Raw genomic sequence first — 25,347 nt, 5'->3', positions numbered from 1 at the left:
AGGACATAGGCTACTTTTTACCCCGGGAAAATAACCCATTTCCCGGGAAAATTCAAGTGACGAACGAAGACGCGAATAATCAATATTGTAATGACATTGAAATAACAAATTTCCGTTGTCATGGCAACTGTTTTAATGGCGGATATGCCTAAGCGCGACTTTATTATATTAAGAGATTAAGAGATATAATTTTTCGTGAAAAAAAAAGCATATTTTATATCATCACGCTACGACCAATAGGAGCAGAGTAACAGTAAAAAGTGTTACAAAAACGTGGAAAATTCTGACCCATTCTCTCTTATGTGACGCAAGCGAAGTTGCGCGGGTCAGCTAGTATGCCATAAGTAAGTAGGTACCTACCTTGTTAGCTATTTCCTACAGCCGCCAAACTGCACCTTCACCGGTCAACATAGTACCTGCTTACTATAGACTTTGCTCCGGACACTTTGTTGTAGCTTTTCCTTTTGTCCCCGCGTAGTATTGTATTGTAGGCCTAAGAGAAAGTGAAGCGACCTGTTTATTTGCGTTAAACTAGGTACTCGATTTAATAAACTTAGATACTAACATTCTAATAACACACAGCAAATCGAAATAAGCTAAGCTGACTAGATAAGTTATTAGCGAAATCACAGGTAAATTGCATCAAAGCAATTAGGTATTGCACGCAAAACTTTAAAACATAGCAGCGAAATAATAACACTGAAATAACAGCACATTGATGATAAATACGATGCATTTAATCTCACAATATTACTAGTTACCTTTCTTTTTTGCACATTTCATTATTAAAACACCAATAAATAATAACAGGTTGCAAATTCATTTGTCTTTGTAAACGTAAAATTTACGCGCGCCAAATATTTATTGACATTCTATTTGTAGTTTGCCAGAAACAAAATTAACACATTACTTTTTTTAATTATATAATAAAAGCTTAAATATAAAGGCACCGCGCTTTATTAGATTTTAGGTACCTAACTATTAATTTTATGAATTTTACATTAGGTTGATACAATTTTAATAAGTAGGTAGGTACCTAATAATTGGACGTAGGTATAATTTATTTTTTAATTCTCTTTTGTTTGCGTTTTTATTTTATGTCAATTCTGTCAGCAAGCAATCTGTCACTGTCAAAATCGTGAGTTCATTTTGAAGTTCTGGCATCAAAAATGGAAATTGCAAAATAGTAACATGAACATTCAAAATTTTAGAGAAATTGAATCGTGTTTACCGTTATGTTTTTCATAAAACGCAATCCTAACATCAAGCCAATAAAAACACTAGTAAGATTTTACAGGTATACATTACTCTATTAGCCATTTTTTAAATGTCAAAGAAAAATAAATCCTAGTGAAAATCCATCAACCTAATATTTTATGCGTAATTTTACAGCTATGGCAGAAAAAACCATTATGAAATCCTAAACTTACGAAAAAACTGTTCAGACAAAGACATCAAGGAGGCCTTCATACGACTTAGTAAAGAGGTAAGTTTTATTGTCGTGTTTGTTTTTATTTGTGAAACAACTATTAGGTAATTCTTACCTATACGGCTTCACATGATTAGTGTAATTAAAGTCATTACATTCTTATTGGTGGTAGTGTTGGCCTAATAGAATAGACCACTAACTGAGATATCGAAACAATAGAAACAATATCTCTGAAATACACCTTAGAATGTCAAAATCTCTGGCATATAATAATAGTTTGCAACAGTGTCAATATTTAATACATAGTAATAGACTAACACTAGTCTTCATAATATTATAATGTAACGGGTATTAATCGTGATCATGAGTTTAAAATCGTTAACACTAGTCTTGTTTGTTTCCAGTATCATCCAGACAAAAATAAAGATGCAAAAGCCCAAGAGAAGTTTGTGAACATCGTAGAGGCTTACAACGTACTGAGCAAGCCAGGCAGTCGTGCCCGATATGATGACATGACAGTGATACACAACAACAGCTATGTGTACAGAACACATGTACCATACAAGTGAGTTGAATTTATATTTGCATGATTTATTTGTGGTACGATTTGAAATTGAAATTAAAATTGAATGCATTGATGATATAATTTTGTTAGTCATGCTACATTGATAGAAACGGTAGTCAATCATACTAAAATGTAAGATGTTTCATTCATATAATATAAATACACAATGTCATACCAATTGTTTTTGTTATTAAGGCTGCATACTACATACATAAAATGAAGGCATGATTTTATGTATGTCTGTATGCATACTACAAATAGATATGTTATGCATTTTCATAATTTTTAATTGTTTTTCTTCAATAAACTTCATTTCTTCGTTATTTATTGTGCTTCAATATACTATTTCTATATTACAGCTTACGCAAGAACGCTCAGTACAGTTACTACTATGCATCACAAGCGAAGACCAATGCCAATGAGAATACAAATACAGACTTTGGGACGAGTGGAATGCGAAGGTTCCCTAACTACGTGATCATTGCAGTTTGTGCCGGTGTTGCATTTGTTGGCGTTTTGATACAAGTTTTTGTTATCAGGTATGTTTGTAATACTTCAACGGTTTTACCTCCTTAAGACAGCTCCCTTGTTAGGACTATATATTTTTGTGTCGCAGGGAATTACGCAAACATACTAATAAGAGGCTCAAAGTACAAGCTGATTCACAACAATTATTTATGGATTACACTGTACAAAGTGTCTCGACTGGGATTCCAACCAGGTACACTTCATACATTGGTACCTGCATTAAGAATGCTATTTACACTTTGGGAGTAGGACTACATGAAAACATAGTGGAATTCAAAATCAAAAATCAATAATAATAATCAACAATAATATATCTGTGTTAAGAGCATAGAAAATGTAGGGTCTATCCCACTAGTCCCGTTGAGTTGTCCCGTGACGGGACAACTGGCACTATTTTGTCCCAGTAGTCCCGTGATGGGACAAGTGACACTGTTTTGGTGCCAGTTGTCCCGTTGCAGAAATATCACGGGACTAATGGGACAGACGGAAGGGTCAAAACAACTGGTTACATTGAGTTGCTCTGTGACAACAGGTAATAAAGTACCACGGGACAACTGGGACAAAATAGTGCCAGTTGTCCCGTCACGGGACAACTCAACGGGACTAGTGGGATAGACCCAAAATGTACATACCTTATTACTATGTAGGTACAAAACAGACACTCTTCCATCCATTACAATGTGTGCTGTGTTATACAAACAAAACACAGATGCACTTTGGTGTAGCTAAAAATCGTAAATGTAGTTGCAGCAGGCAATTAAAATGAAGCTGGAATGAAATCCCACATTTAGATCCAAGAATCCTATTATTTCTTTTCTAGTTACTCATTTATACAATATATTCTAATCTTTCCAGTTACTCATAGATAATGTTATTATTTCCAGGAATTTGTATGTCGCTCAGCGTAAGCAGGCACAGGAGAAATCAATGCGTCTAGCTGAGGAATTGGATAAAGTGCGTGCTGCTGCCCTGGCTAACGGGAATGAGGTGAGGCATCATTACACTGTTAATTTTATTTTAATATTAGTATATGTAAATACTTAAGTGCTAATTTTAAAACAGAGTATATTATTTACTTACTACTAGTAGAGTACTTTGAAATATTTGTGTTGCAAACTTTGGCCTTCAAACAAGGTAGATCAACAACGAATGATCGCATAAAAAAATACCTGCAAATATTAAACTGCCCTTAAAAAAAATGACTGTTTTCTTTGATTGCCTTATATGCTTACAAACCAATAAATCATTGGTTTATCTAAATATAGTTAATACCAGGCCAGTGACTATGACTTAATAATAAACTCTCTGTAACTTATACATAAATACATACAACTCTAACCTTACAAAGTATACAAAAATACATAGAGTAAAATGTAACCTTTGTTATAATTTCAGTTACAAACACGCCTCCTGATGGACAAGATTGTGAACGCGTCGAACTCGACCGTTGCGACTGCGTCACTCGGCCAGGCGCTCGCCAACGAGAAAAAGTGATACACCTCACTTATTAGTAGATAATATTAGACACTGTACATTGTAGCATTTGTAGATATTTTGACATGAGGAGTCGAAAAAACCTTCATTGAGATTCAAGTGTTGTGTGGTTAGTTTTTATTTGTTTTGACAAAGTTTGACATGGTACTCACTTAATATAGTAATTTCAAAAATATTTAATTCATTTTCTGTCATCTAATGTTGTATTTATTCATAAAAATGTTATATCGGTGGACGAGCGATGCTATAAATAATTTGATAATGCAAATATGTAACATTGCCAAGAAGTTCGTGTGTTCTTTCTTAAAACTTTTAAAACAATAGTGACGTTTCCTTATCGTCACATAACTAAGTACTATGTCAAACGGCTAACATAACAATGACTCTTTAGAAGTAACATATTGTAAATAGAGTAAAAGTTGTTATATATTTTGTAAATCTTTTCACTCGTACATTATGTTGCTGTAAGTACATAATAATAATTTTGAATAAATGTCATCTACCTCCTTAATAAGTACATGTCGATCTGTAAATACATTTTTGTATGTAGATTTGTAATAAGTAGTGCAAATGGAATATATTTTATTTATTTAAAAGTACATACAATTAGTTTTATTTAGCTTTTGCAGATGTGAAATGGATTTGAAGCCGGTCTCTTACGTAAGAATGTTTTTTTAGCATAGATTTAGATCTCTAGGATCGATCATGAGAGTAAATCTAAAGGTATTATAACAAATGTTTGTATCGTTGTTCGTTACTAAAACACGCATACTCACTACTGTACGGATTTTGCAGTAATACCTATATACCAGAATAAGACAGGCTATAGAAATACTAGTTTATAATATTAGAAATACTATGGGTAAATCCCATAGTTTAGCCAATATCGTAAGATCTACTAACTATAGTATACGCGGTCCAAGTAGCGGGCTGGTACACGTAAAAGAAAGAAGTAAAATACTGTATTTTTTTTAGAAAACTTGAAGGTTTTCCCTCTCAATTCCCGGCCCTGTAATATTCTAAGCTCGACGTGAGAGCTCGTAGCCACGTACACAAGTGGCACCCTTAAGTTGGCACTAGTTCAGTAGAGCAAGCTCAAGTATACTTGCCTCTGACGTGATATAAGAAATAACATCTCTAGGGGCAGTCTTTTTAAAATTACTATCTTTTGAATGATGAAGACTGACATTTTTATGTCATTATTCTTAAATAGATTTTCGTAATTAATATTTAAAAAGCATTTTGAAAGGGCTCAGACTCACTCTAGATTTTTTTTATACGTTTAAATGTGTTCATGTCGTTTAGTCCTTCACTATCTTAACGATTTTAAATTATCGCGACTTGTACAAACAATTCCACTGTTGTGGTCGCGGGCAGACTTTGACCACGACTGTTGTAAGTCGGTAGAAACGTCGAGAACAAATTAGCTGCAGTAAACCTTTACATCTAACAATCGCGTATAAGATCCGTTTACATTGGAATTACCTTTCTTTAAGAAAATCCGTATTCTATGTTTACCTTTGATTCTCGTTGTATAGCTATGCTTAAAAATGTATGTTAATATTGCAGAGATTCAGAAACGTTTTACGTGGAATTCGGGCTACCAGAAGACACGGTCGAAGAATATTCATATGTGGATAGCACTAAAGAAATAAAGATGAGTGTATACCGCGCTATCAAACGAATCATGACGATCCTATGTCAACATTGAATTAACATGCCCGAACTCAATTTTACTACAATTTGTTCATTACGGGCCGAATTTTACGCTGTCCGATAACTTTCTAGGAATCATTTTGGCTTTTTGTCGCCATAGTTCATCATTACTTATAAACTTAGTATTATGTGATTTGTCAAAACGGCAATGTTATTCCTTGAACAAAGTTATCTGGCTATGTAAAAATCGGCCCTAAATGAAATATCTATATTTACGTTAAAAGCTGGCAATACTACACCAGTGTTGCCAATTTGATAGCAATAGCAAATCTATGATTATTTGTTAGTGAAAAAACTGTGTCATTAATTTATTAAAATTTCATAAATATAGTGTAGGAGTTCGACTTTAAATAAACAGTTGAATGTTTCTGTATATATTTGTGGATACTTACAAAGCGTTAAAATAAAAAAGGTTATTCATATTCCCTTGTTTTAAAGTAGATAGAAGTCGTAGTATGTTATACTATCGTAGTCCTGCACTTGGGCAAAAGCCTACCAATAACTACAGAAGGACCCGGAGTATCCAATTGGAGGTACCTCGCCCTGGCCACTTGGTGCCTGTTGAAAGAACCCCACGCTTTACATGCAGTAATGCATTTTCTTGACATAAATAAAGGTCCTGCGGTCTGCATCTCTTATGAGTTATACATATACCTACCTGGTTATAACCTTGCTTCAGAAGTTTGGACCACAGAGTCTTTTTAGAGCCAAAGAGAAGAACCGACAAGAAACTCCGCTTTTTATTCGCAAAAAGTTGAGTCTTTCCATAAAGTAAAATCTTATTCTCGTCATACCACTAACTGGCGGATAGTTAAATAAAAACCAAGGGGAACGTAATAAAAACCGAAAGATAACAAGTGTATTATTTAATAAATAAAATTAGGTACATCATTCATTTTAATAACAAACACGTAACAGTAAGTTTCAACAACGTTAGTAGATATATCAGCAGGTGCTTGTTAAGTACCACTTGTGCCAGACTACAGAAAGATTAGATTTCAAGTTATCTTAGATTAATATCGTATTTGTAAGCACAAAACCTTTAAGTACCTATTGAAAATTTGTTATCTACAGAGTTACATATGAAATATTTTGGTGCAGTATTCGTAATACCTACTAATGGTAACTGGTAAAGTATAGGTGCCGAACAATTTGAACAGATACAATGCGTAAACGAATTTAGGTCCGTTTGAAAATAAGTGCCACACTTAGAGCCCTGCTTCACTAGGACGCCATGGCGGCGTCGCTGGCTACGTATTCAAGCAGTTAATATTGAAATGTCACCTTGCCACACCGTCGTCACGTGAGTTAGGTGACATACATTTCAATGCGTCTTAACCCCGGTTTCTGAGGTACATTTAGCGGTAGTATATTTATTCAATAGCGTTAAAAATGCTTAATGTACCTCAGAAACCAGGGGCAAGTGAGGCAGGGCACTTAGGTCTATTTTTCTTCGATCGCCTAATTGGTGGATCAGTCAACCGAGTGCCCTCTACACTACACCTACTTTCTGTTCTTACTACATCAATTTCTGTTCAAGCGGTTTGACCTATAAGGCACTGTGTTTAAAAACTAACAGGGTATTGCTATTTTATCCCCCAGCGGGTTCTTACGGTCCTCATACACACATTACACAAATGTTATATTTACCGGACCACACCCACGGTCCATACCCGGACGGTATTAAACAAAAGTGATATTATCAAAATCATATTTGTACTATCTTCTAATCATTTTCATTCCAACTGACTTAGCTGTTCACTCCATACTTATTTGACTACCTTTACTCAATTCAACTTTTAAAAAAGCCGGTTTCAACATTTCTGGATAACTATCACATGCTTATCGGATTAAATATTGACAGTTATTTCAATAGTGTCACTTTATCTAGCAGATACGTTATCTAATACTTATTCATTAACTCTCTTCTCTAACTGATTCATAAAAATGTATGAAGTTATGAAAGTATTATAAAGTGTTTTGTTTCTTTCGCTCCTTAGCGAAATGAAAAAGAGAAAACATATTATAGTAGCTTTTTAACTAAAATAAGTTTATAGTGTGTTTATGAATAAGGGGTTACTGTGGAACTCTACCTAAGTCTTCTATATGTTCATAAGCTTAACATATACGCTGTCGTTAACGTGCGGTGGTTCGGGAACTATGATAGGCCTTCCATCCATTTTGATGTCTAAGTATGGAGTAGAACTTATGCAAGTGAATCCCAGTCTTTCTGCCGTCATGGCGGAGTACGCACTTGACGTGTCCATGCGAAGTAGTCTGATCCCTTTTTCCGTTGTCAGCTTTCTGGAATCATGAAGTTGTAATATTAACTTTTGAGGGTTATTGAGTGTCGGTAAAAGTAGTAGTAGAGCAATTTCCTATTACTACTCATTTGAGAACTGTCTGATGGAAGCCAACTTTTTGTATGTAAAATTGAGCAGCGCCCCTCGCGTATGTTGCAGAAACTATTTTTTCAAATAAATCGAAATGTAAGTAGTTACTTTTCTTACTGGTACCTTCCAGACAAGGCTTGTGCTTTGTGCTTAAACGATTTGATAGGATATAGGGCTACTAAGTACATTATATTTTTAAGCAATTTATTATCTTCTAATTCTTAACTAATTAGGTACTACGAGACTGAACTCACTCTGTTGCCTTCAACAATTCGTTCATAATGCCTCGTTTCCTCCACTTAGGATCTGTAGCTGCAATCTTAACATCCACAAAGTTCTCCTCGTGAGGGAATCTCTCCCATATCTTAGCGCTGTCCTCTCTCTTTGCTAATACGTATAGAATCTTCTGGAACTTGGGATTTTGACAACTCTGGGCATTACTTAGGTATGTGTTGCTGATGGCATTCTGAAAGTAGTAAAACAATACGATAACACTTTTAAAAACAGATTGGTTCTTGCCCCTAATTTATTCTTTCGCAAAGAATTCAACAACTGGCTTATTCCCGGTTTCTGAGGTATATTAATTTAGCGGTTATTAATCTATTTAAACTGTCAGTTTTTATATAAGTTTAAACCCTATTAAATAGATAAACTACCGCTAAATGTACCTCAGAAATCGGGGTTATTGAGTCTCATCCCTGACCAAATAAGTACTTTTTTCTCAATTCACTGCTTAGGGTTGTTAAATAAATTATTATATGTAGTAGAACTTATTATCTCATACCCATAGGTGCCCCAGTTCGTGTGAGGTCATGGACATGGTGACGTCATGACCGAATTTATTTTATCACATAGAACGACATCCTTAAAACCTTGAACGCATGTGTTTAATACAAATGTGTACATAATAATTTTTGTTACTTAGTACACAATTGATTGATTCGGCGTATTAATTTCAGCGGTTTCAGTTGCGGTAGAATATATTCTACAATTGTGTGTATAAAGATGGTTTCAAATACATTTAAAGATAAAATAATAATTGTATTTATTTACGTTAAAGTTTAATGGCAATGAATTACTTGTCGACTTTTATCATGAATTGGGAAATTGCACAAAATCATCGGCTTATTGTATATTCTTGCAACTTATTTAAGTACTATACACTATAAGTTTAGTATACGTGCCCAAAAGTGCAGACTATATATTCGCTTAGCCTTTTGTTCCAGTCCCACCGGCTTCTGTCGGCTTCCAGTCCCACCGGATGCAGCTGAATACCAGTGTTTTACATAGAGCGACTGCCTATCTGACCTCCACAACCCAGTTAGATACTTGGGTATTAACACGATACCCTTCGGTAAGACTGGTTGTCAGACTTTCAAGCTTCTGACTACTGTTAACGACTGTCAAAGATCTTCGAAAATGACAGCCAGGACCCACAATTTAACGTGCCTTCCGAAACACGGAGGAACTCGATATGTATAAGATGGTCACCCATCCACGGAACAACCTCGGCAAGCGTAGCTTAACCTCAGAGATCGATCCGTGCGGCTGTTGTAAACTAAGTCACCAGCTCCTCCAAAAGTGCAGACTATTTGAATAAATATTTTTATGTCTACCTTTTAGAGCCATTTATGTAAAGCGCGAATGCAAATGATTATCCTGGTGAGTATAAGCCGTCTTACCTCTTTTACCGGGCATATTTCATTGATCATAACTCCAACGATATTTCCTTCTTTGTCAACTGCCTTGAAAGACAGCTCACCGTCTAAAGCGTGGACGCAGTAGTCATCAAGTTCCGCGCAAGAGCCTTCTGCGCATAGTCCTACGGCTTGGTTCATGGGCTCGTCGATGAAAAATGTCCTGGAAATGAGCAGTGGGAGGTTTTATGTAGAGAGGATATCGAAGTTGGGGTGAAAATTATATGGGGTAGTGAAAGTAAATAATAAACTTGGTTAACAAAACCAAAACCATTTCGACAATTTCTGTATGAAAATGATTTGAGACGTCTTCCTTAGTATTTGTATGATTAGTAGGTAAATATTAAAATTGTACTCATACGTCTTGTAATTTTCAAATTTAAATTAAGAAGAATAGTTTAAAAGATCTAAGCATGCATACATACATTCATACAGACGTAGAGACAGACGCGGGAAGCGACTTCGCTTTATACTATGTAGTAAAGACAAAGTTAATAGTCCCCTTGGACATTTTAAGGTTCCATTAGTCGTAAAAATGTCATACAAAAGCCTTTACAAGTAGGTCAAAGTTATGTTACCGTCGGAGCAACTCCATGACGTCATCAGCATCTTCCTTCCTCATGAGCTTGACTTCATAACTCGGTTGCGACATTGTGCTTCCCTGCTGTAGAAACAATCGCTTATTTTATACTCTTGACAGTTTCCAAGCGAGATAATTACCACCTTGTTTATAATTTAACGGCTGTCCGTCATATTTTTTATGGTGATGGGTTTGACATAAACCAACTAGATTATAACTATGTTTTTGAGTAAGACAATGGATAGTAAATTACCTTTAAGTTGGAACTAATAAAGCGGTATTTAGTACCTGTTTTCTATGGTTTATCTGTTTAGAAACAAGTATTATGACCAAGGTCAACATGGTAGAATTAGACCACATGATACGCGCAAACAGCCCAAGACGAAATGGGTAGGTACTACATACATACATTCATAGATAAAATCACGCCTTTCCCCCATGACAGACACAAGAGAACACCACTTGGTACGATCCTTACAAACTTCACTTGCTTCATTCGTATCCATACATCTTGTCATACAGGACCTAGGTACTACTGTAAATATAATTAAATAGTGGATATACTTTGAATGATTTAATTCCTAAACGGATTCACGATTCATATTAGTTATGCATCCATACAAATATTTGGCTATTTATAAAGTGCCGGTCAACGCCTTTTAGGTCAAAAAGACACAATACGCCTTATCTTGTCATTGACAAAATAATTTAATGTTTTCGACTATACAAATCACAACGGTAGGATCAATAATGCGCAGTATTATAATTATAAGAAGATTCTATTACAATACATTATTCATACATAGATTTGCATAAGTTCTGTCATAACTTACCTGCTGTAAATAGTTTTTTAATTAGTAAACAACACTGTATTTTAAATCTTATTCACATTATAAAGATTCCCAAGCTTTCTTGATGTTGTTCTTCCTCAATAATACGTCTGTATCAAAGTACGAGATGGTAAACAAACACTTTCCACTACAAAATGTATATTCAATGAAGCTATCAATAACAAATCAATGTTTCGTCCGGCGTGCGCGAGCGCAACTAGATAATGTTTGAACGCCCGCTCATGCGCATTTACATAATAACGGTGAAAGATAAAAATACTATGCTTAAGGCGAATACGCCGTTTATTTGGCTGTGTTATCGCGAGCTTGAGAGATTAGCTGGACTCGCCATTAGCGGTTACTATAATAATATTATCTGTATTTGACTTTCAGCTACCTGTTTCTTCATAATTGGCACTTTTACTCAGGTTCAGTTTCATTCGGTTCATCAGAGTTTCTTTGGAAATAAAGCTATTAAAATGTTTTCTACCACGATAAAGTCAAGTAAAAGTGAGTAGGTAGGTATATAAATAACTATTTACCTATTTCAAAAACAAATCAATGTTTTGCCCAGCTTGTAGGTACGAGCGTAACTAGTTTATGTTTAGAGCGCTCGTTCAACCGCATTAATAGATAAAACTATTGTTAAAGAGAAAAGTGTTTTATGGAGGTAACAAATTACAATCTCAAAAGGTACTTAAAGAAAATATAGGCAAGAAAAACATTAAAAAATAATCAATGTTATTATAATAAAATAATGGTCTCTGTGCTTATAATATAAGAGTGGAGGAGTCTGTGGAATCGCTCTATAATTGCACAAATATATACGCAACGCCTTACTAATAAGAACTTGATGAGAAAAACGTTTCACTGCTGTATTTTCAGTCCACCTGCAGTCCAGTTACCTGTCTTAAGATTGCGCCCATGTCGTTTAACATTTCATTAATTTATGATCTTGCCCGACGTTTCGGCGCAGGTTCCACTAGACGTGGTTGCAAGATACAAGTGAGTATTCGCCCTGGGCACGGACAGATAATAAACATGCATAATGTAAAAGTTATAATGATGAAATCATATTTACGAAAACTTGTCTTATTAAAATGGTGATACAGCAAGAGACGGAACGTACCGTATTTTCATCTTTAACGCGGTACCTTTTAAATGATTCTAAAAAACTGATATTATTAGACTTATAGGTATATTCTAAAATTATAGATTTATCCTGAAAAATGCAGTGACTCTAAAAAGTGAGTATAAGTTAAAATTACAGATTTATTCCTTGGGGGCGTCGATATTAACAAAAGAACAACACTTATAATGTGAGCTTATCAACAAGATACGTACCCACTTTAAGTAGGACACTGATACCATACGGATAAGTAGATTATAGTGATCACTGGTTTGCTTTACTTATATATATTATAACAGCAATATTTTAGTCTGTTTCAAACACATATCACCGGGAATTTGTAAAATTATGATTAGGTACAATCGATTTATGCTATTTTTCTGTTATCTTAACGGAAACTGCGGTGTTTATAGGTAGTTATTTTAGTAACAATATGTAAGTATACTATAAAGTATGGTGATTAAATTCTTACGATTACGACCAAAGTCTCATTGCGCCTTACAATGTACAATTAAAATGCATGTGTTACTAAGTAAGATGGCGGCCTTTTTATAACAGGTTGTAGTTTTTAAAGCAATTTTATAGCTCTAACATCTTTTAGGGACTTGACTTGAGTTTCAGACGATGTAGAGTCGCTGTAAAATGCTTGAATTAAAGCCGTTTTAAGTTGCTACTGGGATTGAGTATTCCTATTGATATGTTTTTAAATCAAATCTTTTTATTAATTGCTAACTAAGTTAAATATAATCATATTATAAAAGGGTATTTGATTAGGTTGGTGTTCAATTTAATAGCCATTTTAAGGTGATGCAGTTTTTATTTGCGTCATATTCGTATATCAATTCAGTTAATTGTATATGGAAATAAATTAATTAACTTGAACGACCATATTGTGGGGGTGAATGCAGTCAATGTCTACAGCAGACTGAACTACTAGAATCCCACTGAAACTGACGTTCATGAAATATTCACTGCAGCATCCCATGGCGTCATATTAGGTATAATTAATTTATGTTAAGTAGGAGCCTTAAATTCTACCGCCATGGTGGGGAGACATCGCGTTGGTCGTTAGCACATCATATTTGTCTCAATCGTTTACCAATACACTTGTAGACCGTTTCGATGTTGTTCCAAACAAAATTCGTCTTTATAGCATTGTATTAAGAATTGTTGTTGTGTAAAATAAGTGTTGAGCAACATTGTCTTTCTGTCGTACGAGATTTAACTAAGCAATTAGGTTTTAAAGAAATCGCTGCTGCTTGTTGCGTCTCAGCATTGAGTCTCTACATTTGTTGTAATTATATTAATTACTCTAAACTTACTCTAAAGTCATTGGGTCAGGATTTCTGCATCTCTAACTTTACCAACTCAACTTTCAACAATAAGATTTTTACAATTCGATTAAACTTTAATTCATTCCTGCATCCACTCGCGTTCAAAGTTGCAACTCCTATTTCAGCTGTGTAGGAAGATAATGACTTTCACATGCCTTCGTGAAATCGTAACAAATAGATTAAAGTTAGAAATAGTTTTAAGCCTGGATTTGCATCTCTACGAAAATTAACTCTTGTAAGACTCGATTATGTTCTGTCATGTCTTGGTTTACTTAAGGATTAATTATGGATTTAGGTAATTTTTTTAACGAGAGGTATTACTATGGACCTCAAATGATAAACAAAATGACTAACTACGGCATTAAATAACCTTTGCCTTAGGAACTGTTTTCAGTGAATCATTTTAATTAGTCAGCTAGTGTTAGCGTTAATTGGTCGTAATAACTAGCGTGTATTGTGTGTGCTGCTAATTTGTTTAATATTGCAATAATTTATACACTTTTTGTGTATATGTGTGACTTCCTGTTGCATTGTTTGCTTCCTAGGAATCATTTCGAATATGACAAAGAGCTTTATTGAGTTACTATTAAGTACATATACTTTAATAACTTATATAGAATTTACGAAATTAAGGTACAATGAAAAGCAAGTATTTGGCTCTATCTTCTGTGGGCGAGGGTTAAAGTTTAAGTCCATTAGTTTAAGTATTATTCAATCCATCAGATTATATTAGTAGTAGAAGTTTAAGTACTTAATTGGTACATATTAGCGTAGAAAATTTTCGACCAAATTATCTATATAGTAATCGGGTTCTGAAGGTACAGTAAAACAACACAGTTTTATTCTATACATTTATTTCTAACATTACAATATTTACATAATAACTATAACATCACAATTTTATTGACACGACAATAAGTTCTACTTTGACTAACATTTAGAATTGACAAGCTTGAATTGAACGTGAATGTAGCTTGCACAAAATACGAGTAGCTTTTTGAAGTTCTTAATAATAATGCTACTTGGAACTCTACAAAGTACCGTAACCTTTATAGTAAAATCGTAGATATTTATTCTACATTCTATTATTCTACACGTTCATAAACATTTTAAATAAGACAACAAATTAAAACTACTCATTATAGCGCCTGATAAAATAATCATAGCTATAATTGCGGTAGGTCTACAATTGTTGCTCGTATTTTTTTATCAGGCGCTGCTCTATAAGTGTTGCCTAGTAGCTATTGTGGAATGCAGAATAGATAAACTGTATAAATTATATGCTATCAATTAATTTCTATTTATCTTTTGGAAGACAAAGATCAAAGGAAATGAGTTCTAAATAAACGCCTTACAATAAATCGAAGGCAATATTTCAGATAGTTATAGTTGGAATTTCTCATATAACTGGTATGCTAGATGGAAAACTAAGGCACGTATTTTGCACTAATACAGATAATAATTTATTATTTGTAAACTACAAATAACGTGTAATTTACCTCAGAACAAGTTACAGGTATCTAACTAACAAACCTTTATAATTTTTTCATGATACTAATAACATCATGCACTAAAGAGAACCACTATAATCCTAGTTTGAGAAAAATCTAGGAGCATTGTTACGTGCATGAGTTGAAATATATTATTAACGTGCCGTGCTGCCTCCGTGGCGCAGTGGTTTAGGTCACCACGCCGATACCACTGCATCGGGAGGTCGTGGGTTCGATTCCCACACGGAGCAATTATTTGTGCGATCCACAAATAATTGTTTCGGGTCTGGTTGTGCTTTGTGTCCGTTGTTTGTATGTTTGTAAAAGTCCCCGCGACACAAGAGCAATTCTTAGTGCGGGAGTTGTCTTTTTTAAAAGAAAAAAAAAAAAATTAAAATTATTTGAAGAGATTCTTCTTCCATGTTGTGCCTCTTGAACAGATACTGAAAATGAAAAGAAAAATACATTAAAATCACTTATTACAGTTTCAAAATGTACGTAGGTAAATTATGTAAGAATATTGGTGCAGACTGTCATTTTCAGGGCTGCGATGGCAACCAGATTTTTGCGTAATTGTAGAGTCAAAAGATTATTAATAAAACACGCGCTAAATCTAACATTTTGCGTATTTGCGTATTTTGAAAATTAACCACTCTTATCATTTAAAGTTTCCGAAACAGTCTTAATTTTGAAAATTACATACAAAACAGTTTTATTGATTTGTTTTAGTAGTTAAAACAAGTAATAGTTACCTTAGATCTCCTTGATGTAGACTCTAGCCTCGGTGTGCGGTGGGTCAGGCTGGGGCGCGTACGGCAGGTCAGCGTACAGCACGGTGTAGATCCTCTTGTAGTTGAGGCGTTCTGCCGCCGCCGCTGAGAACGCCGACGTGGTGTCCATGCGCAGTGCGCTCGCGCCGATAGAGTGCGCTAGACGTCTGAAAATAACATTTTGATAAGTTATTTCTTTAAAATATTACAAATATACTAATCCCGTCAAATCTCATAAAACTATCCATTATGTAATTAAACTTATAGGATCGGTTTCAACCCTTCTGGTATCTGTTAGATAAAATGACGGGATGGAATGAAATTGACAGTTTTTTTTTGCAAACTTTTGCTGTCACACGATTAGGTTGTCTGACACTTATTCATATGCTGTAAAACTGGCCCTGGCTTGACCCACACTAATCCACAGTTTGTAACCACTGCACCATACAAAGGTGACACTAATAATGTTGAACTTGTTTAGACTTTGAAATTGACGCAAAGAAAGTTGTACCTATAAATCTTAGTATGATAAAATTCGTTTTATTGATGAAAATCCTGTACTGCATTAGGGGAGGGGCAGGAAACTGCATAATTGGGACTACTCGTTACAGTGGATCCGTGTAGATCGGTATACATATAGGAATGTGCCATGAAAAAGTAGAGCACACTTACTAAGTAATTGGTCGACATTTGGAACCGTGTGATTAAATTCCTGTCGGTAGGATTTTCTTCAATCCCCATATCAGATTCAACCCAAATCTAACTAATTGAGTAAGAGCTCATATAAACAGTTATATCAAAAGTCAATTGATCCTTTCCAATACATAAGGAAATTTTCCCTTTTAAATTTTTTATAAGAATTACTTAGTTTTCCTACAACTTTACGTTTGTACACAATGACTTTAAAGAAAATACCAATTCAAAAATGATTACATTCAAATACAATACGGTACGCGTCCCTTCCTGTTCGAGCCAAATTACAAAATAGTTTTTTTCAAAGAGGAAGCAATCATATACCTTATTATGTAACGATAAGTAGCAACATGTCAAAGTAAACAATTCACCATGTCACAATACACATGCTTCCTTGTTTGATAATTAATTTTAATGCAACGTGATTGTCATAGTCATGTTTGTTTTGGTATAAACACGAATTATCTAAAACGCTTTGTTTGTTATTCGAATACATACATAACTTGAAACTTATAATACCCAAAGGTATGTCAGTCAAAAGTGCATGAAATCCATCCACGTTTTGCAATTAACGATTTCAGTGACATGTAATGTGAGGCGAGCTTATTGCCTTTTAAATATATTTTTCTTTTGTAATTGTAATAAACCTAGTTGTCCTACCTGCGAATCAAATGTTGTTAAAGTCATCCTAATCGCATAAAATTATAAAATCTAGGATTGACTTTATTATTCTTCATTGTTTGAAGCTTCATTGGTGACAGTGTTAAAAATTTAATGTTTTTATTACATAATGTTATAATACTGTTTGCTTCGTTCACCACAATAAAATAAAATAAAAAAAATTATAGAAATGTGTCAAAGTAGAAAGTTAACACCAAAAAAAACTAGTACTTGATACATCTGAGTAAATCAAAAACTGGCTTTACTATTACCTTGTCTAAGATTTACTAGCGTTACTAAATCCCTGATATTGAATTGGAGCAGCTCCAAATAAACACCATTAATCAAGCTCAAGATTTGTAAGATTGCATTGAGACACTAGTTACTAAAATAGGACTTTTAGACTCAATGCAATTTGCTGAAATCTACTATTAGATACATTTCGTTGATATGAAACGATTCGATTTCCATTTCTTCAAAACCTAATCCAAACATCACAAAAACTTTTGTCTAAACAACACGATTCTTAACCTTTTCTAATTCTTGGAAATCAAGTACAATTTCGAGGAACCCGTGAACAACCAAAAAAATGTCTTCTGCTACTAACGCAGGCAACGTTATTTCCCCAGGTAGGTATAATGTATCCGTTACAACATACTCGTATTATTATTATGTATGTAGTGCAAAACAGAAGATGCCACACATGTTAATGACAATTCACATGAATCCAGTGCAGAACTTCGAACAATAACAATTACTGATACTAATGTCTCGTGACGATCCGTCCTTGCGTATGTAACATTGCATAAGCTACCGTCATACATTACAAAACGATTGTCACGCATCTCTGAGGAATGTTTGCACTCGACGGTTCTATATTAATGATTGTTATGGTTTATTGTGGACTGTTTCCTCCTTCCATTTGCTGGGTCATGGCCGGGTTAGTGGGATGTCCGAAGTTCATTTTATCTTGTGTTGAGAATGGCTGTGAATCTTTTCCTGATTCGAAATAATTGAAATATGCCAAAATATCATCATCTTTCCTTCCTTCGTTCGGTCTCTAGAACTATATTTTAGGAAATTAAGAAGATTACTATCACTTTTATTTTAGCAACTAGAATAACGGTTCAATGTTTTTAAGTTATTTACAAAGGTCGATAGACGACACACGTAATGCTGGATGCCTAGAATGTCAATTTTCAGGAAACAGGCTAAAATAATTAGGTTGTGTTTAGATAGAGTTCTAAACCTCATGTCCTTCTGCAACGGGCAATGTATGATGCCGATACTAAATAGGAAGTTACTTTGTATTCTTTTAATTAGCGTGAGATTATAAAACATTCACGATGGTTGTAAATTTATTAGGCTTAATGACTATTAGATTTTTTGTCAAACTGCATAATTGCTTATTGAAAAAATCCGTGTTACGCTGGTTACTTAACAGTTTACGGTGCCGAGTATTATAATAATATGTATGTATATTTATATTTTATACTGAAGCAATTATAATTTATTGCTATTTTACATTTAAATTACGCTATTTAATATGTTAATTTTGTTTATGTATCAATCTGGTGATCTCAACTTATAACCTCTGTCAAACATTTGATTTAGATTCCTGAAATACAAAGTCATTCCAATCTCTAGAGATTGGGGAAAATCTTGTAAGTAATATGTCATGATAATACTTATTCTTATATTATTATGATTCGCAATTCTGTATTGAAGATTTATTCTTTTTGGTTACGCAAATTCGATTAGAGGTTAAGCTAAGGGATTAGATATTCTGAATTGAAAAACTAATATATAGTCGTAAATAAAGCCAGGGTTAAAGAAACGAAAATCGAAATTCTGCCTGGACGGAGTATTTCATTTAAGAAAAAAATAGATTCAACTTTATATAAACTAACAATTCAAAAGCTCTATTAATTTATGTACTTTGTCAAGAAACTTTACAATACAAACTAAAACGATTTATTGATTTATAAACCATTTGAATTGGAATTTAATTAATATTTATTCCAATATAATAGGCTGTGTTGAGCATTCGACGATAAATATTTACGAGGCGTATTAAGTAGCGATTAGTATGTTAATGACAGTAGTCTCTTATGATAATTACTTGTATTTGAAGTATGTGCCGAATCACCTTACTTAATGTCTCAATCGAGACTTTCTAGGTCAAATTTGGACTGTTTTTTAGACCTACCTAACCCATGATTAAGGTTGGAAGCTGTATTTAATGTCTTAGTTTGTAGGTCATATCGCTTATGTGAAATAAGGAGTATTTATTTCGATCTATTGTTCTTAAAGTTCAAGTTATTTGACTATGTTTATCACTAAAAAAGAATTCATCTCTCTGCTTACCCAAGGACTGCTAAAAAGTCGTAAGGCAAATCGCTTTTGAGCGCATCATTTCAAGATCCTATTTTATATTCAGTATTCCTATATTGGTATATCGTATGGTTAGTGGTAAAGCTATTCAAGTCGCCCGAAAGGCCATAAGTTCAAATACCACTATGCGGTCATCCATCTATAGAATGGCACTAGGAGTTGCTTAACCAACTGATCGTTTATATGAATGTCATTCGCTACACCGAAAAAATATTATCTTGATCATTTTCGAACAATTGCATTTCCAGACTCAAGATAATATGTATATTTAAATGAATCTAAATATGTATAAAGTTAAACCAGTTCCAGTAGTTATGTCCGCTCTAAACAGGTCGTATTATTCATCACACCTAAGCAATGTGTAGTGAGTAATAGTAATTTTGTCTTAAATCAAATAAATTAAAGCAATTAGAGAGCAATGAGGAACAAATCGCGGGTTTGTCGCAAAGGCCTTCGTGTGGTCTCCATTTATTATATTTTACTTCCTTTATTTTGCCATAAAGGTAATGCAACGGCACGTGTATATACTCTTGTTATTTGCAGGCTATTTGTAGCAATAAAATGATATACTTGGCAAAACGCACTATCATAAACGAATTAGTTTATAAACGTACAGTTTTTATATACACTTGTGACTTTTAAAAAGGTAAAATGTTAGATACTGATTCTACTGAGCTCTCCATTAAATTTTATGGTGTTAAGGAATCCTGTCATGAATATAATTTGTTTACGTAGACTATCAAATATTACCGTATTAACACAATACCCGAATATGTCGATTTGTTTTTATTCTAAAAGAATCATCATCTCAATTTTCAATTTTAGAGAAAATTAACGAAGATACTTATACTTTTACCTATTGATGAAGAACATTTTTGTGATATTTTCCCCCTTTGACGATATTCGCTTAGCCGTGCTAATCGTTGATCTAATGCAATAAATAATTCGCGTCTACTTTGGTGGAAACTCAATCATTAGAAGTTCCTTTTCAGTATTCACTCTTCTCGGCCTGGTCGGCATAGTTTACAAATCGCGACTATATTAATTGCGGTTAGATCACTCCACGTGGGGAAGTATCATCACATAATGTCCTCGTCAAAATAATTTCAATTAAATATTCATTATATACATTACACAATGTATTGAAGCACAATAGCGGTATGTGTTATTATGTAATAATGTATTTATGAGCTGAATAACAATTCTATTGCAACGTCAAGATGATTTCTTTGTTCGTAATTATTGTATTATGGTGATATTACTATTATTATGTCATGATGTTCTGTGATATCATTTATTGTGTGTTACGTTGTAAGTCGTAATAGGACAGCTAAATTAATTTAGTATTTTTGCGCGATGACTCTTATTATACGAGACATTAGGGATTCATTGTTTAAGATACGTAGGGTATATTTCGTGTATCATTTGTTTGAAATCGAAATTCCATAAATCAATAATCAAATAAACTATTGATTCAGCTTAAAACTTTTTCTTATTTAATTAAGGACATTAAACAAAGGTATGAAGGGATTTTAAAGCATCGCACAGGAGGATTATGTTTATTTAAAAAAGAAAACGAAGCTTTACAAGCCTTTCGAAGTCCGTAATTAACAATTATTTTTCTAGTCGTTTTGCTCACTATCGTTTCACAGGCTAGTCATTCCAGATCCAAATATAATTTTCAATATCCATCAAAATAAATAAAGGTCATATCAATCACATATTTTTAGCAGACATACAAAAAAGCTTGACTAATATGAAAATGTTTCCATTTTAACTGCTAGTCATAAAAATGTTCTAGGTGCATAAAGAACTAAATAATTGTCTCTAATTATTATAATAATACATTGTTATTTTATTTTAGAGTATATTAATAGCATTTTGTACAAAAACTGCTTAATAGTCCTGAATGTTCTGTGTATATAACTTGATAGTAATCAGCGTTTAGTATCTAAACCAGTTTGGTTACTAGGTTAAATTCAAGGCTTTTCGAGTATTTTTACCTTATTTTTATAATACGCACGGAGACTAACAATAAAATGTATATTTTTGTTTTATTAAAAAAAAACTCATGTTGCCAGCAGCACAAAAAAGCATTCGTTTTGATAAATAAGACATGTTCCTAATTCAAAAAATTTAATTCCATAGTTTCGAGCTTCGCTTAAATATTCCATCGACAATCAGTTGTTTTTTATTGTAAAGCGAACGTTGGATCAGCTTTTTCGGTTTGCACATTGTTTTTTCTCACAGCTATTGGTGCAATAATAAGCCGAACATTCGTGAAGGTAACGCAATGCAACAAAAAAATATATTTCCAGTCCGATTAGTTATTTGACCGATATATCTAGAAAAAACTATATTATGGTATTACAAAAATAGGTATGGAATAGGCCATGATATAACCTCTAACTCGTTCGTGATTGATTGTTTTATTTTTGTTTTTTAATTTTGAATTGAGAACGAAAATAGACATAGAATTAATAACTTGCCAATTACTTATGAGTATATCTGTGTCAGGATTCTCTACCATTATAGATAATCGACAACCGGCTAGTTGCTGAAAAAAGGCTGTAATAAGGAAACAATAAGAATAACTAAATAAGAGTCTTAGCTTACAAATTATATCTAATATTCTAATTAATAAGTCTTTGCTAGCTGCTTAACAATTGTCTCGAAAAACCTAATTAAATAATTTTGCATTTTAAGTGGCGATTATTGTAGTGTCCAAGTAACAATATTTATATTAAGCTACTAGAATTTTCTTTTAAAGATTAATATTATATCATTTTGTTTTAGTACAACTGAGTAACTCAGTGTCAAGGTTGTTGATTTATTTATATAATTATTTTTATTAGACTATTTAAAAGACTTCAAACTCAAAAATTCAAAGTTGCCACTAGATTCACAAATAATATATTTTTTATAACGAATTTACTTATAAGCGTATGTTCAAAAACAGCAAACCATTTTTAGCGCATGCGCGTTAAAAGATAAGGTTGCTGATATTGCTTTTCTTGCATGAGTAGAGTATTATTTACCTTACTTAACAGAATTAGGTCTAGAATTGTTCTATTGATCCCGTAAAGCTTTCGTCTTGTAGACGGTTGAAATTTTATAAGTATATGCCGTTTATAGTTGAACCCTCTTATTCATAAACACACTATAAACCAATTTTAGTTAAAAAGCTGCTATAATATGTTTTCTCTTCTTCATTTCGCTAAGGAGTGAAAGATACAAAACACTTCATAACTTCATATATTTTTATGAATTATAGGGTTAGTCATTTAATTTATAAAACTGATGTAAGCACTCACTCAGACTCTTCGCACAGCACCCTCATGAGGCCTCGTCCTCTCCAGGCGGAGTGTGTGGACGCGATTCTGATCTCCAGCACTGTGTCGCAGCTGGGCAGCTTCTCCCAGATCTTGGCCTCGCGGTCCAGGTGACCCAGCACCTTCAGGATCCGCCTGAACTTCGGGTTCGGACAGTCCTCCGATTTGTCTGTGTAGTCTGCTTCCTACAAACAAATGATTAAGGTTAAAACTATTGTCAGTACAATAGCGCCATTTTGTATAATCTCTACTGTTGAGTATCGAGAGTTTGACATTTAGAATATACCGTCCAAGTAGTTCCTACGACGCCCGTTAGAGGTGCTGATCTGATTTTCATACAAAATTTCTCGATGACAAGCCGGTTTGATAGTAGCCAGTATTCGATAGTAGTAGACAATCGAGCTTGCATGCAAGGTACGCTGCTGGCGGAAGAACAAAAATCTGAACTTAGAACATTACCCGCTAGATTATGCAGCTATCGGTGGCCTGTTTAATGAACCTTATGTCTTTTGGAAGTACACAAAATTATTTAGATAAATTGTGCATGCTAAGGCTCTCTAATAAGTTGCCGGGCGGTACATACTCTGAGAAAATTGGAAAATGAGACTAACTTATTTAGGTGGATTGTTTTTGTCTTTTGAGCCTAAAGTGAGTGTGTGTGTAAGTAATGTTTTTAAAACAAGCCCACTAAGATAAGAAATAATGTAACGAGGTCGAATATGAAGAGTTCAGAAACCACAAAATGTTTTGTTTGTTCTGTAATCTTTAAAAAGGATTTCAATTTGACATGCTTTCGTTTCATTTGTTGACATAGTGGAGACTAAAATCCTAAAATAAACTACTTAGTCATTGTTTACTTTCTTAAACGTTCTCGCTTTTACCATTTCACCATTAAATATTTTCACTTTTACCTTAGAAATTATTTTAGTAATTATATACAGACAAAACATGTTTTATTGTGTAACCTCTCTTATTTCAAGATAGTTAGTAGTTTAATCAATTCAAATACCTATCAGAATCGGAACTAACCCTTTACTAACACCGCTTTTTATATTAAAAACTATTATAAATCTCGCAGCAAGTTACTCCAAATGAACCTTTAAAAAAATCTTTAATAATCTTCCGCCATTTTTTCTATACGTCCCTTAACCTATAAGAGTACCTAAGACATTGTTGTCACTGAACCGTACCAAACCGTCAAGCGTAACCCTTTCGTTTTCGTCCTTCAGTTCGTGCTAATTGGCACAGACGCACAGTGGGTATCTCTTGCAAGGTGAAATACAGTACAAACGGAAATTGAAAGGCTCTTGAGATGCATTCGATTGATTAATGTGACCGTATCTGGATTAGCATTCTGAACTGCTCGTTTATATAATTTATTGGTTGTGCATTAATTTTGTAGCTACTTTTGATAATTTATACATTTAAATGAATCTTTAGATTCATAATTATTAAAGCAGTTATTAAATTAATATTTTTTCGTCTGCTATTGTCTAGTATGTGAGAATTAACGCGACCATCCTTTTTAACTGGCACTGTTTACACAGGCTGTTGTCGCGAGCTCACTGTTTTTTTAGTTTTTATCCAAATAAGAACTCAAGGCCTAACCCCTTCGTCATTACGGGAGGAGACCCTTGCCTATAAGGATCTATTTTTATTTTGTATTTATTTAATCAATTCTGTCAATCTAGTTTTGCGTAACGAAAAATGAAAACTCGACTTATGTAACAATTGAGCGTCCTACTAACGTTTCCTAATTAAATTGTTATCTATAAAAAGCTTGAGTAATCATAAACTAAACAACACGATGAAAGCTCTGCAAAAGCACAGTTAACTTAATATAAACGTACAACGAACAAAGTTTGTTGTTAAGCGGATTTACTGAAAGCTCTCTCGTTTATCGATTCCCTGCCACTCTGATGGAAGTGGAGGCGGGAGGCCGACATTTTGTGAACGATACTAAGTGACAAAATTACTTGTAATTGTTCCTTGATGGACGGATCTGGGCCAATTTGTGGTTTGTTTTGATCACTTTTTGTTTATTGTTTTGGGAAATTTCTAAAATAGGAATAGAGATTATAATTGAATATTGTTTCTGAACTTTGCTATTACAGACGAAGTTTCAGTTTTCTTCCTGCCAACCCTTGAACTAATTTTAATGTATGTGAAAATGAAATCTATGTAATAGCTAGTTTGAAACTAAGACTAGGTTTCGAAAACAAACATGTTTTCATGTAAAAAATATAATCACGTAGCAAACTACATAACTACCGCTGAATAAATTTAATTATAACTAGTTGCTAATCCCGATAT

General features: G+C 33.7%; 3 protein-coding genes across 10 annotated transcripts in view; 1 reads left to right on the top strand and 2 right to left on the bottom strand.

The window, feature by feature from the left end:
* Positions 1–1,109: 1,109 nt before the first annotated feature.
* On the top strand, positions 1,110–6,152 carry LOC142977239 (uncharacterized). Its single transcript, XM_076121014.1, has 7 exons — positions 1,110–1,297; positions 1,393–1,486; positions 1,834–1,994; positions 2,354–2,533; positions 3,407–3,509; positions 3,918–4,012; positions 5,586–6,152. The coding sequence occupies exons 1-7, from the start codon at positions 1,236–1,238 to the stop codon at positions 5,725–5,727; spliced, it is 837 nt and encodes a 278-aa protein (XP_075977129.1). The 5' UTR covers positions 1,110–1,235; the 3' UTR covers positions 5,728–6,152.
* A 431-nt stretch (positions 6,153–6,583) lies between these two features.
* LOC142976962 (arylalkylamine N-acetyltransferase 1-like) lies at positions 6,584–12,742 on the bottom strand. 7 transcript variants are annotated; one of them, XM_076120597.1, is made up of 6 exons: positions 12,577–12,715; positions 12,138–12,250; positions 10,401–10,486; positions 9,808–9,985; positions 8,380–8,591; positions 6,584–8,036 (listed from the first exon to the last, which is right to left on the bottom strand). In XM_076120597.1, exons 2-6 carry the CDS (start codon positions 12,168–12,170, stop codon positions 7,835–7,837), a joined length of 711 nt encoding a protein of 236 aa, XP_075976712.1. In that variant the 5' UTR covers positions 12,171–12,250; positions 12,577–12,715; the 3' UTR covers positions 6,584–7,834. The 7 variants fall into 7 exon arrangements, with proteins under 7 accessions (XP_075976712.1, XP_075976710.1, XP_075976711.1 ...); XM_076120595.1 differs by lacking the exons at positions 12,138–12,250; positions 12,577–12,715 and adding exons at positions 10,812–10,937; positions 11,236–11,604; XM_076120596.1 differs by lacking the exons at positions 12,138–12,250; positions 12,577–12,715 and adding exons at positions 10,812–10,937; positions 11,236–11,604 and having other exon boundaries at positions 10,401–10,483.
* Positions 12,743–14,538: 1,796 nt separating this feature from the next.
* Positions 14,539–25,347, bottom strand: part of LOC142976961 (arylalkylamine N-acetyltransferase 1-like) — a 33,422-nt gene continuing 22,613 nt past the window's right edge. For both annotated transcript variants that reach the window (XM_076120593.1, XM_076120594.1), the window contains exons 4-6: positions 23,017–23,219; positions 15,938–16,122; positions 14,539–15,628 (exon numbers count right to left, since the gene is read on the bottom strand). In XM_076120593.1, the coding sequence (XP_075976708.1) occupies positions 15,939–16,122; positions 23,017–23,219 (387 nt within the window). In that variant the 3' untranslated portion in view covers positions 14,539–15,628; position 15,938. The remainder of the gene's footprint in view (positions 15,629–15,937; positions 16,123–23,016; positions 23,220–25,347) is intronic.

Source organism: Anticarsia gemmatalis, chromosome 12, assembly GCF_050436995.1.
Source record: "Anticarsia gemmatalis isolate Benzon Research Colony breed Stoneville strain chromosome 12, ilAntGemm2 primary, whole genome shotgun sequence".
NCBI lineage: Eukaryota > Metazoa > Arthropoda > Insecta > Lepidoptera > Erebidae > Anticarsia > Anticarsia gemmatalis.
Note: the sequence above shows the minus strand (reverse complement) of the source record. Positions and strands in the feature narration are given on the sequence as shown.